This window comes from Schistocerca americana, chromosome 6 (genome assembly GCF_021461395.2).
Source record: "Schistocerca americana isolate TAMUIC-IGC-003095 chromosome 6, iqSchAmer2.1, whole genome shotgun sequence".
Lineage (NCBI taxonomy): Eukaryota > Metazoa > Arthropoda > Insecta > Orthoptera > Acrididae > Schistocerca > Schistocerca americana.
In genome coordinates, this window is record NC_060124.1 from 465,161,645 (window position 1) to 465,175,632 (window position 13,988).

The window sequence follows — 13,988 nt, forward strand, 5'->3', positions numbered from 1 at the left end:
TAATTAGTCAACACGAGTAGTAGGCACAGTATGAAAAAGAGTTTGTATTAGTTCATGAAAAGTAGAGCAGTATGGACGGATTACGATCAGGTAGATTTAAACTGGCAACAATGGACACTACCTTTCGCGTCAAGAGAACTGTTAACCTTGAATGAACTAACAGCGAAGTTTTCCACATATGCTCCATGGACCCACGCGCGTGAGGTTTCCTCCGAAGGTGAAGTACTTGTATTCCACAGCAGCCGTGTATGTGTCTTGGTGAGAAAAACAGTAGACCACCAGCGGAAAGGCCGAAGGAGGCCTAAGGCGACATTTATCACGTATACGGACGGGTGTGAGAGTAAATATCGTTCTGCTCTCCCGAGACGTCGTCTTGAGTTATTCCCTGCAGGCCACAGGTGTGAGAAGGCAGAGCTAGCGACAGCCCTATTCCCAGCTCTCCATCATCCGTTTTCCTGCCTGCATCTAGCACCGTGACAGGCGGGCCAACACAGGGCAGAAACATTCCCCAATCCCATTGCCCTGTCGCTGCGGCAGAAGCCTTTCTCGTCGGCTTAGTCACTGCTACCTTACAGGCTATATCTCGCTCCTGTTCCAATATAGTCTGAAGTACTTAACTGAAAATTTTGTGGCAGCTGTCTTCATTTCTAACAAGTAAGGCTGCTTCATGCATCTCTCCACAGAATTTCGTCCTTTGCCTCTTTCTCTCTGGATAATTAACCTACAACTAACCAAACTTTTTTAGTATAGTCAAGCGTCAGTTTCCCTCCAGTATTTCCTACACTTTGATCCATTACCCAAATATCCATTCCTTGAAGACTCCATATGTGTCCTATCAACCTGGAATGCGGTTGTGTGGCGCCATGAAATGTAGTATTAGGCTTATCTATCGTCTTTTGAGGGTTCTTCTACGTCTACATCTACATGGTGACCCGTCAGATCACACATAAGTACCTGGCAGATGGTTCATAGAACCATCTTCACAATAATTCTCTATTATTCCACTCTCGAACAGCGCGCGGAAAAAATAACACCTATATCTTTCCGTGCAAGGTCTGATTTTCTTTATTTTATTATGATGATCGTCAACAAAATATTTTCGCGTTCGGTGGCGAAAGTTGGTGGTTGAAATTTCGTGAGCAGATTCCGGCGCAACGACACACGCTTTTGTTTTAATGGTGTCCACCCCAAATGCTTTATCATGTTCGTGACACCCTTTCCCCTATTTCGTGATAATATAAAACGTTCTGCTCTTCGTTGAACTTTCTTAATGTACTCCATTAATCCTATCTGGTACGGATCCCAGACCGCGCAGCAGTACTACAAAAGAGGACGGACAAGCGCAGTCTCTTTAGTAGATCTGTTCCATTTTCTAAGTGTTCTGCCAATAAAACCCAGTCTTTGGTTTGCTCCCCACAAGATTTTCCACGTGTTTTTTCCCATTTAAATTGGTCGTAATTGCAATTCCTAGTTATTTAGTTGAATTTACGGCCTTTAGTTTAAACTGAACCGAAGTTCAACCGATACCTTTTAGCACTCATGTGGATGACCTCGCACGTTTGATAATTTAGTGTCAATTTCCAACTTTAGCACCTCTCAGATATCCTTTCTAAATGTGTTTTGCATTTTTTTGATCTTCTGATGAGTTTACTAGAAGATAAACTACAGAATCATCTGCAAACAACCCAAGACGGCTTTTCAGGTTGTCTCCTAAATCGTTTATATAGACAAGGAACAGTGGAGGGACTATAAGACTACCTTGGGGAGCGGCAGAAATCACTTCTATTTCACTCGATGTCTTTCCGTCAGTTTCTGCGAACTGTGACCTCTCTGTTAGGAAATGAGAATCTAGTCACATAACTAAGACGATATTCTATAAGCACGAAATTTTTCAACAAGCCGCCTGTGTAGTACAGTGTCAATGGCCTAGTGAATTTGTGAGATTATTGTTTTTTATATGACATTTAATACATTTTCTCTCAATAATTTGATAGACTGGTGGACTTGAGAGTACAGCGGGCAGCATTTGTTATAACCGGAAATATTTTGAGGCGTTTGCAGTCGTTTCGGATGAGTGCCGGCGGCCACTCAGCACAATTCCGAATCACAAGTTAGCTAGAAGTATGATGGTGCGATAGATTGTCAGTTTTGCGTCGTCTAATGGTACGTCAATCTTTGATGTGTACCTCTAAAGAATGGATGAAATGAAATGCTTGTACTTAATTCTTTCGAATACCTATTGTTTGGAAGTGGGATACAGTACAGTGACCACAGTACGACTGCAGTGTCAATTTTTCTTTTGTAGTCAGGTGCCAAGCTCTTACTGAGGAGTACGAAAGCTTGGTGATGGCGGATGGTGATAATATGAAATGTAATGCAACAGAAAATAAAGCAGTAATCGGACTTCTTGACGAGAAATTTAGTTTGCAAGTTTCGACTTATGAAGAATGAAATTGTGCCTGCGACGGCGTGCAATCTACACGTCACCAAACGAATTGCTTCTCAACGTTATTAAGAACTGAAGACAGAAGAGGTTTTATGTATAATTAGTAAATTGTAGTGGTGTATGTTTCAACAATTAAGAACGTATCCCAAGGTAACTGCTTCTATAATTAATTACAAAATTACGAATAGCGAGAAAATGGCGTGCTTACATTCTGCAAGACAACAGAGTGACAAGAAGTCGGAGGCTATATTCCTTATTTTCTCTTAAAACAGAGGATAATCGAAAATCATTCACAGATACATTCAGTACAGCGACATGAGTTAAGTACAGCTTCAGAATAATTCGCTTGCTGACGTTACGACACACATTAATTTATTAAAACTCTTAAAGAGTGGGTACAATTGATAAAATAGGCCACTATTGACGCCGACCGCAGTGGCTATGTGCCATCTCCAAAAGAATCTCTTGTATATAATAAGTCCAAGGCGTTCTAATAAGTCTCAAGTCGTTTTCACCAACTCTTATCTGGCAGTTGGGGAACTTGAGATTGGTAGCGAGCAGAACTGCTAGTCTCTTATTGGGACTGATTTTCACACTACAGCCAGTGCACGACAGTGATATTGTCCAGTTTCCTATGGACGTACAATTTTTTGTGTTGTGACTGATCTGATGCAGCCCAACAAAATTTCCTCTCCTGCGCTAACCTCTTCGTACGTCCTCAGTTATTTGTTGTACGTATTCTACCCTCTGTCTTCCTCTACAGTTTTTAATCTCTGCAACTCCCTCTAGTGTCATAGAAGTTACTCCTGATGTCTTAAAACTTTTATTATCATCCTGTCCCTTCTTCTTCTCAATGTTTCTCATATGTCTGTTTTTTCCCCAATTCTGCGGCGAAAATACTCATACCTTGTCAGTCCACCTAAATTTCCGACATCATCCTGTACCACCACATTTCAAACACTTCGATTTTCTTCTTTTCTGGTATAACATGATCCACTAATGCACTGCTCCATCTGTCCATTATCGGAAATTTCTTACTCACATTTTGGCCTATCATTTATATTATTAGACTTCTATTACCCAGGAAGACCTTTTTGCCTGTGATAGTTTGCTTTTTATGTACTCGTTCTTCGACTGTCATTTGTTATTTTGCTTGCAAGTAGCAGAATATCTCAACTTCATCTACACTGTGGTCAGCAGTTTTGGTATTAAATCTATTGGCAATATTATTTCTGCTAGTCTTCATAATTTTTGTCTTTCTACAGTTTACTGTCGATTGATATTCTCTACCCATTAGACTGTTCTTTCCCTTCAACAGATCCTGTAATTTATATTCTCTTTCACTGAGAATAGCAATGTCATAATCAAATCATATTATTGACATTCTTTCATCCAGAATTTTAATTTCATTCCTGAATTTATGTCTTATTTTCGTCATTGCTTCTTCGATGTATAGATTGAACAGTAGAGGCGACTACATTCGTGCCTCACAACCTTTCTTATTCCTGCACTTCCTTCTCGGTCCTTCGTTCGTATCGTTTCCTCATGCTTCTTGTACTTGTATATGTTACCTGTCTTTCCTAAGTGACCTTCGTGAATGGATTCCTGTATTACCTTCGACCAGTATATCTTCTGTTACCTAAGGTATCATCACAGCTACCTTCCCCGTACCTAAGTGTGCCTGCCCGATTGCCCATTTTTGAGGAGACCTTTCCTCTTCAGCTGAACTGCTGTGGTAAAAATAACCGCAGTATTTGCAGGCTCATAGAACATTAATTGTGTCTCAACATTCCACAATACCACCTATCCACCTTATTTGCGCACTGATTCTTCCGGATGATTGCCTGAACACTCTCTCTCCTCTTCATCGTTACTAAATGATGATCCGTGTCTACTCGTATACCTGCTCCTTACAATGCAATATCTGATTTCGGAATCTCTCTTTTTCCCTGACATATATTGCCTCTATCGAGGCCTGTATCAGATATACCACGTCCGCTTGCGATTTTCGAATGGTCTGTTCACTAATACTGTCTGAAGTTTATCGCGTGATTAGTGCTGCTTCTCTCTCATTCTTGCTGTCTAGCCCTTACTGCCCCTTGACTCTGTCTTCCGTTCCTTCTTATACTACAGAGTTACAATCTCCCATTATCATTAGATTTACTTCTCCTTTTACGTACTGAATTACATCTTCAGTATCCTCATATACTTTCTCTATCAGTGTGATCATCTATTTGTGACGTCGGCTTGTATACCTGAACTATTTTTGTTGGCGTTGGTTTGCTGCCGAATCGCGTGAGCACAAGCTTATCACTGGACTGTTTAGAGTAACTCACTCTCTTCCCTACTTTCCTATTCGTTGCAAAACCTATTTCCGTTTTACCATTTTCTGCTATTGTCGATATTCATCTAACCAGAAACACTGAACTTCTTCCTATTTTACTTCACTGACTCTCACAGTATCTAGATTGTATTTTCTTTTTCAAATTTGAATGTTCCACTATCCAACTCGAAGAATTGTATCCGTTCCCCGGAAATTAAATCCTTTTTTCATGGTCAATTTCTCCTTGGAAGGCTCTTGTCAGAGATACGTTAGGGGCTAATCCTAAGTCGTTTTCCAATGGTGAAATCATCACGATACAAGAGGGATGCAATAAGTAATGTAACACTTTTTTTTCTGTAAGTATGTTGGTTTTATTCAGGATTCCAATACACCATGTTATTCCCCACTCTTTAGGCTGCAAAAAACTACTTTTCCATATAATCTCCGTTCAATGCTGCCGCTTTATGCCATCTTGGAAGGTCTGTGTTCACCCATGGTACCACTCTACTGGACAATGTCTGAGCCAACGTCCTGCTGCACCAGTAATCTCCTTATCATCCACACACTGCACCCGAAGGAGTGCAATCTTCATTAGGCCAAACAGACGGAAGTAGAAAGCAGTAGGAAGAACAGTCCACTGAAGTTTTATGAGCTCCTTTCGGTTATGTAGTCTTGTGTGAGACCTTCCACTGTCATGGAGAAGGATAAGTTTGTTTACATTTTTGTGGCGACGAACACGTTGAAGTCCTTTCTTAAGTTTCCTGAGGGCAGTGCAATATACCTCAGAGTTGATATTTGCACTATGAGGGCGTACATCATACAGAATATCCCCTTCCCAGTCCCAGAAAACAGTGGCACCGACTTTACTGGCTGATGGTGCGGCTTTATAGTTTCTCTTTGGAGGAGAGGTGGTATGTTGTCACTCCATGGATTGCCTTTTTGTTTCCGGTTCGAAGTGATGAATCCATTTTGACAGTAGAGCAAATTCGAAGCATTGCTGCCAAATTTATTCAAGATCGCCGATCCAAATTGGCATCAGCTGATATTTCATCACCTGGTGACATCAAAAGATGATGTCATGAATTTTCCCCCTCCCTTCCTCCCTATCCCCCTCCCCAGCCTTCCCGCAACTTCCCACACCTGTCTTCCCTTCTATCCACTGCACTACATGAAAAATTGTGAAAGCACTAAGTCCACTCTGAGCTTTTGGTATGGATGGACAGTAGTTAGTTGTTTCCTGCTTTAATCATTCTTAGGTGTTATCTTGCTGGAAGAATTTTCTTGTGTCTTCACAACACAGCTCTACATTGCCATGAAAAGTTCAGGAGGGCGCAAATTCCATGATTACATGCAGGTCACCAACTAGATTAGTTAAAAAGAATCATATGTACAGCTACACATCCAAAAATATAGCAAAAACCGTATAAAGATCCAAAAACACAGCAAAAATGTGTCCTAATTAAGTAATTACGCTGTTACAGATCGTTGCAGTGTAGATCGATCGAAAAATCATATGCAGAAAAATCGTGAAAAACTTCACCTACAGGTCATATGAAGATCCAAAACACACCGCAAATATCGTGAAATAATGTACTCCAAACATCTGCAGATCGTAATAAACCTCGCCTACATCCGATACAAGGTGCTGAAGATCATAAGAAATCTACTGTATAAAAACAGCAGCAAAAAGAGGGCACCCTGCGCATTGCTAAAATGCTATAGCAAACACTGTGGACACTAAACGCGCGCTTACGCACATATGTGGTCAGACGTACTGGGGGTCAACGGTGTTTATATCGCCAGTGCCGGTAGCTGAGTGAGATGTCAGCTGGGCTGCCACATAGCCGTCAGAGAAGCCTGGTCATGAAATTCTTTCACATCACAAAGAGTCGCATGATCCATCTGAACACAACCATGTAATCAGCCCCATGCGTATAGACAGGTGAGAACATGCAAATCGGAAGCAGACATAGCGGTCAGAAGAGTCTTGCCATGCCATGCTTTCACAACACAAAATTTGACGTGGTCCATCCGAACACAAATATGCACTCAGCTACAGGTGTATAGACAGGCAAGAAGAAACAAAAGATGACGCTGGTCTGGAATAACAGGATATTTTCGAACTCCTGTGTGTGGCATTTATTGTAAAAATAAAGGTGTAGCAATAACGCTTCCTTGGCCATTAACAAACATAAATCTGGTGCAGCGATCATAGAGGAGTGAAGTGACTGCAATGAGAAAATTAGCGGTTATACCTCAGTCGATCAAGGAACTGTTAGAGGAACTGATTGAATGTTCGTACGGCTGGAGTACCTTATGAACGATATAAATAGGAAGTGCAGGGCAGCCATGGCGATATGGTTGCAGGAAAAAATGTGAAGATATCTACAGGGTGACAATTATGAACTATGTGAAATAAAATCGTCATAACTTCTGAGCGGTTTGCGTTAGGACGTTCAAACTGCACGGTTGGCCGCGGGGCATGATGGGATTTAGTAAGCGCATGTATGGTATGGTGTAGCGACGAAGCCCATTTTCATTTGGATGGGTTCGTCAGTAAGCAAAATTGGCGCGTTTGAGGGACTGAGAATCCAAATTTCATGATCGAGAAGTCTCTTCAGCCTCAACGGGTGACTGTTTGGTGTGCAATGTCCAGTCACGGAATAATCGGTGCGATATTCCTCGATGACACGATGACTACCGAACGGTACCTGAAGGTTTTGGAAAATGATTTCATCCCCGTTATCCAAAGTGAGCCTGATTTCGACAAGACGTGGTTCAAGCAACACGGAGCACGACCCATCAAAGCAGGAGAGTGTTTGATGTCATGGAGGAGCACGTTGGGGACCGCATTCTGGCTTTGGGGTACCCAAAGGCCACTGGTATGAATCTAGATTGGCTGCCATTTTCTCCGGATCTGAACACATGCGACTGCTTTTTGTGTGACTACATTAAAGACAAGGTGTTCAGCAATAACCCCAAAACCATTGGTGAGCTGAAAAGAGCCATTCAGGAGGACATCGACAGCATCGATGTTCCGACACTTCAGCCGGATTCATGCAGAATTTCACTATTTGTCTGCGCCACATCATCACCAATGACGGCGACATGTCATAAAATCGGAATATCTGTAGTGACGTTTACGTGTTGAATGAAGTATGTGCACGCCGCAGTTAGTAACTGATTTACATTGTTTTCATATAGTCCAATCATTGTCACCCTGTAAAAAGAAATGTTCGTCGGAAGAACTGACTCAGCTTATAGAAAGGTCAAAAAGATCCTTCAGTGAAGTTAAAATGTAAGGATGGTAATAGTACAATAGGAATACCACTGTTAAACGCAGAGGAAAGAGCGAATAGGAGGAAAGAGAACAGTGAAGGAGTCTATTTGTGAGAGAACACGTCTGATGGCGTGACAGACGAAGAAACTGGAGTCGATAAAGGGATACGGTATTAGAGTCAAAAGGTAAACGATCTCTATAAGAGATGTCATACAAGTAAAGCCGAAAGGATAGATAACATTCTGTCGGAATTTCTAAAATCATTATGGGGAAAGACGACGAAACGACTATTCAAATTGGTTTGTGGAATCTATGAGACTGGCAACGTATCATCAGACTTTTGGGAAAATATCAACTACACAATTCCGAAGATAGCAAGGGCAGACAGGTGTGAAACCCATCACACAATTATTGCAAGAAAATGAAACACCTACAGCCGTCCTTACGATGCTATTTATTGTGTAGTTACCAGTTTCGGCGCTTCAATGCTCCATCTTCAGCCTTAGTTGGTGCTGAGGGGGTTATCACGATCCATACATACGATGCATCAGTGTCCAACGTAACTGGTTTACGCAGACTATCTGTAATTGTGATATCGTGTCTCCAACCATCGAGACACATCACAGTTACAGATAGTCTGCGTAAACCAGTTATGTTGGCCACTGATGCATCGTATACATGGATCGTGATAACTCCTTCAGCATCAACTAAGGCCTGAAGATGATGCACTGAAACGCCGAAACTGGTAGCTACACAATAAATAACATCTTAAGGACGACTGTGGGTGTTAATTTTTGTTGCTATAGTGAACGGCCATGGTCCCCACCTGACCTTCAGTCAAAGGAGAGAGACACAAAAACTATCGCACAGTCAGTTTTTAATATCTCATGCAGCCAAACTGCTGATAAGATTAATGTACAGAAGAATGGAAAAAGAATATTAGGGATCTATAACAACATGATTTCGATATGTAGGACAAATTACATTTACGTACAACCATCTGAGGGTATGTGACAAAGTCGTGCGAATATCTGTATAACAGCGATCGAAAAATTCGATTTCACTGAAGGTTGCCGATGATTCATTCGCGGGCATATTGGGGTTCCATCTACTCAGAGCTAAACGTATACTCAAGCACCATCCACTAATTTGGCGGGATCCGTAGGAACGCTTATACAAAATCGTAACATGTGAAAGCCCAGGTTTGCCAGCTTAGACATGATTGGGATGGGATGGTTCACAAGGTAAGCATTTCCGGCATGTTTTGGTTTTCAGAGAGCATTTCTCTCAGAATCCAGGTGTGTCAGCAATGTCTTTGAAGCTGCCGTTAAAATCCAGAATGTTCAACGATTTGCAGGTGTTTGTTATATATTCTAGGCAGGAATTTTGTTTATGATGGAAAAGAGCTTTCAGGGGGGGATGAACTATTTCGTTTCGCCAAGATGGGACAGGCATTATCTCTCTTGTTTGCGAGAGAGAGAGAGAGAGAGAGAGGCGAGAGGGAGAGAGAGAAAGAGAGAGAGAGAGAAGAGAGAGGGAGAGAGAGAAAGAGAGAGCTCTTAGCATTAACAACATAATGCTCGGATTTCTAAGGAAATATCCATATTATTGGAGGCTGCTGTTGAAAGGGTTTCCCTGTTTGCTGACAACAGGAAGGGCTAAGAGCTCTGACAACAGGAAAGGCTGAGAGCTGTATGCGAAATATCCCAGGCAGGGCTTTGTCTGTGAAAATGATTGACAGTGTTCTTTATTTACAAACGGAGAGGACCTGAGTTTTCACTCAGGATACCCCTATAATGGTCGTTACAAATGACTTAAAAAATTGTAGGAACTTCCTAACAAGAAAATCTGAACTAACTTCCATCCAAAAAAATCACTTCTACGTGTGCACAGAGGCGGTACATCTTACTCGTCAGACCTAAGTACCGTGGGCGAAGACTGAAAGAAATTTTTGGAGCGGCGAAGAGGGGGGGGGGGGGGGGGGGGCAGGGGGTCGGGAGGGCGGGGGGTCGGAGGGTGTGAGGGATCGAACTGACCAACCAACAAGGCGAATTTTTTCGTGGAACCAGGCGTCTCCCTGAATTAGAAAATATGAGGGTCGACAGCCGCCCCGTCAAACTGGTGTTAGAAGCCAGTCTTGAAAACTTAAACTCAACTGCAATTCCCAGGACCTGCTGCAAAGCTGAACCAAAAGATTCTACCTGAATTTACCAGTGCGACTGCGTTTGCATTTACACCCACAATTATACACTCTAGCAACCGTGCATGTTTAGGAAAGGTGACTAAAAGAACAGCCGGCCGGTGTGGCCGAGCGGTTCTAGGCACTACAGTCTGAACCGCGCGACCGCTACGGTCGCAGGTTCGAATCCTGCCTCGGGCATGGGTGTGTGTGATGTCGTTAGGTTAGTTAGGTTTAAGTAGTTCTAAGTTCTAGGGGACTGATGATCTCAGAAGTTAAGTCCCATAGTGCTCAGAGCCATTTGCACCATTTGAACTAAAAGTACAAGGGATGCTGAATATCAAACGTAATTAAAATGGAGACAAAAAATGAATCATTTCTATTTCTAGCGTAATCTTCCTCCCTGGCGTGTTAGAATTATGAGAAAACATGTGCAGAGATAAGACTCTCCACAACTTAATAAAACAGCAAAATCACATGGACGATGGATTAATTGCCATCTTTCAACATGATGTTTGTTGACATGAACATCGATCTGTTTGAAGTTCTGTTATACGGATCTGTTCAATGTATTGCATGTAGTAGACTGGTTTTTGTATTGGGTGTTATTTGACTTATAATACTGTGTTTTATGTTGAACTAAGAATGTCGATGTTGTTTTTAGATAATGAGACACATGTGCACAATTTTGCTTGTGTGTTTCCTTCAGATATCATAAGAAGATAGGCATTTATGTTTGATACTAATTGTAGTACAATAAAAAAGTCTAGATCAGGCGGAATTTTACGTACTGCTTTTACATTTACTTAAATTAAGAAATAATCAAGTGTGAGAAAATAAATAAAATAATTAACAGCAGCTTGGATGTCTGAGGTAAATAAAAAGTGTAAACAAGGGATAAATCACGGTCGATTATAGCTTTTTGAATGTGACTAGGAATAAATAATTGTAAAGAACAAAGATTCACCACCAGTGCAGAAAAGCAGCCGCTATGCGATCACCATGTCAGAGGCACGTTTCCTTGTTTGTCACACTGATTTGGGCCCCTTTGTGTTCCAGGTGAGTCGCGTGTTGCCGCAACTCTAGAATGAGCGCGGCGGGCTTTAGGTGAATCTGCCAGCCACTGCAAGTGCTGAAGGTGCTTTCTGCTCATTCTACTTAACAGGTTGGTGATAACTTCTTTGCATGATTAATATACCTACTGATTGTCTCTTGCAGTAGAAATCAGACAAGTTCAGTGCCGTAAGTTGACTTTTCTGTAACGAAACTAACATGAAAGGAGTCATAGCCTTCAGTATAAGGGAAATGAGGCCTTTGTGGTCTCATACATAGCCCGCAATGAGAGGATGCACATCGCACACTTCCAATTATTGAGATAATGTTTATGGCAATAAAAAAGGTTTGTATGTGTTTTCTCTACATTTTGTCCCGAAGAATTTCGAAATACACTAACTATCGTAATGTTTGTAGACAAAGAAGTAACGCATTGGAAAGAGTCAAAGAGTGTGTTTCACTACCTCACTTGTTGATCTTAGCAACTACATGTTGTTGTTGTTGTGGTCTTCAGTCCTGAGACTGGTTTGATGCAGCTCTCCATGCTACTCTATCCTGTGCAAGCTTCTTCATCTCCCAGTACCTACTGCAACCTACATCCTTCTGAATCTGCTTAGTGTATTCATCTCTTGGTCTCCCTCTACGATTTTTACCCTCCACGCTGCCCTCCAATGCTAAATTTGTGATCCCTTGATGCCTCAGGACATGTCCTACCAACCGATCCCTTCTTCTAGTCAAGTTGTGCCACAAACTTCTCTTCTCCCCAATCCTATTCAGTACCTCCTCATTAGTTACGTGATCTACCCACCTTATCTCCAGCATTCTTCTGTAGCACCACATTTCGAAAGCTTCTATTCTCTTCTTGTCCAAACTATTTATCGTCCATGTTTCACTTCCATACATGGCTACACTCCATACAAATACTTTCAGAAATGACTTCCTGACACTTAAATCTATACTCGATGTTAACAAATTTCTCTTCTTCAGAAACGATTTCCTTGCCATTGCCAGCCTACATTTTATATCCTCTCTACTTCGAACATCATCACTTATTTTGCTCCCCAAATAGCAAAACTCCTTTACTACTTTAAGTGTCTCATTTCCTAATCTAATTCCCTCAGCATCACCCGACTTAATTAGACTACATTCCATTATCCTTGTTTTGCTTTTGTTGATGTTCATCTTATATCCTCCTTTCAAGACACTGTCCATTCCATTCAACTGCTCTTCCAAGTCCTTTGCTGTCTCTGACAGAATTACAATGTCATCGGCGAACCTCAAAGTTTTTATTTCTTCTCCATGAATTTTAATACCTACTCCGAATTTTTCTTTTGTTTCCTTTACTGCTTGCTCAATATACAGATTGAACAACATCGGGGAGAGGCTACAACCCTGTCTTACTCCCTTCCCAACCAATGCTTCCCTTTCATCTCCCTCGACTCTTATAACTGCCATCTGGTTTCTGTACAAATTGTAAATAGCCTTTCGCTCCCTGTATTTTACCCCTGCCACCTTTAGAATTTGAAAGAGAGTATTCCAGTCAACATTGTCAAAAGCTTTCTCTAAGTCTACAAATGCTAGAAACGTAGGTTCGCCTTTCCTTAATCTTTCTTCTAAGATAAGTCGTAAGGTCAGTATTGCGTCACGTGTTCCAGTGTTTCTACGGAATCCAAACTGATCTTCCCCGAGGTTGGCTTCTACTAGTTTTTCCATTCGTCTGTAAAGAATTCGTGTTAGTATTTTGCAGCTGTGACTTATTAAACTGATAGTTCGGTAATTTTCACATCTGTCAACACCTGATTTCTTTGGGATTGGAATTATTATATTCTTCTTGAAGTCTGAGGGTATTTCGCCTGTTTCATACATCTTGCTCACCAGATGGTAGAGTTTTATCAGGACTGGCTCTCCCACGGCCGTCAGTAGTTCCAATGGAATATTGTCTACTCCGGGGGCCTTGTTTCGACTCAGGTCTTTCAGTGCTCTGTCAAACTCTTCACGCAGTATCGTATCTCCCACTTCATCTTCATCTACATCCTCTTCCATTTCCATAATATTGTCCTCAAGTACATCGCCCTTGTATAGACCCTCTATATACTCCTACCTTTCTGCTTTCCCTTCTTTGCTTAGAACTGGGTTTCCATCTGAGCTCTTGATATTCATACAAGTCGTTCTCTTATCTCCAAAGGTCTCTTTAATTTTCCTGTAGGCGGTATCTATCTTACCCCTAGTGAGATAGGCCTCTACATCCTTACATTTGTCCTCTAGCCATCCCTGCTTAGCCATTTTGCACTTCCTGTCGATCTCGTTTTTGAGACGTTTGTATTCCTTTTTGCCTGTTTCACTTACTGCATTTTTATATTTTCTCCTTTCATCAATTAAATTCAATATTTCTTCTGTTACCCAAGGATTTCTACTAGCCCTCGTCTTTTTACCTACTTGATCCTCTGCTGCCTTCACTACTTCATCCCTCAAAGCTACCCATTCTTCTTCTACTGTATTTATTTCACCCATTCCTGTCAACTGCTCCCTTATGCTCTCCCTGAATCTCTGTACAACCTCTGGTTCTTTTAGTTTGTCCAGGTCCCATCTCCTTAAATTCCCACCTTTTTGCAGTTTCTTCAGTTTTAATCTACAGGTCATAACCAATAGATTGTGGTCAGAGTCCACATCTGCCCCTGGAAATGTCTTACAATTTAAAACCTGGTTC

At 41.6% G+C, this 13,988-nt stretch overlaps 1 protein-coding gene across 1 annotated transcript in view; it reads left to right on the top strand.

Annotated features, from left to right (window-relative positions):
• Positions 1-11,370, top strand: part of LOC124619899 (kiSS-1 receptor-like) — a 466,753-nt gene extending 455,383 nt beyond the window's left edge. Inside the window, exon 2 of the mRNA XM_047146533.1 lies at positions 11,288-11,370. Within this exon, the coding sequence (XP_047002489.1) occupies positions 11,288-11,314 (27 nt within the window). The 3' untranslated portion in view covers positions 11,315-11,370. The remainder of the gene's footprint in view (positions 1-11,287) is intronic.
• Positions 11,371-13,988: the final 2,618 nt, after the last annotated feature.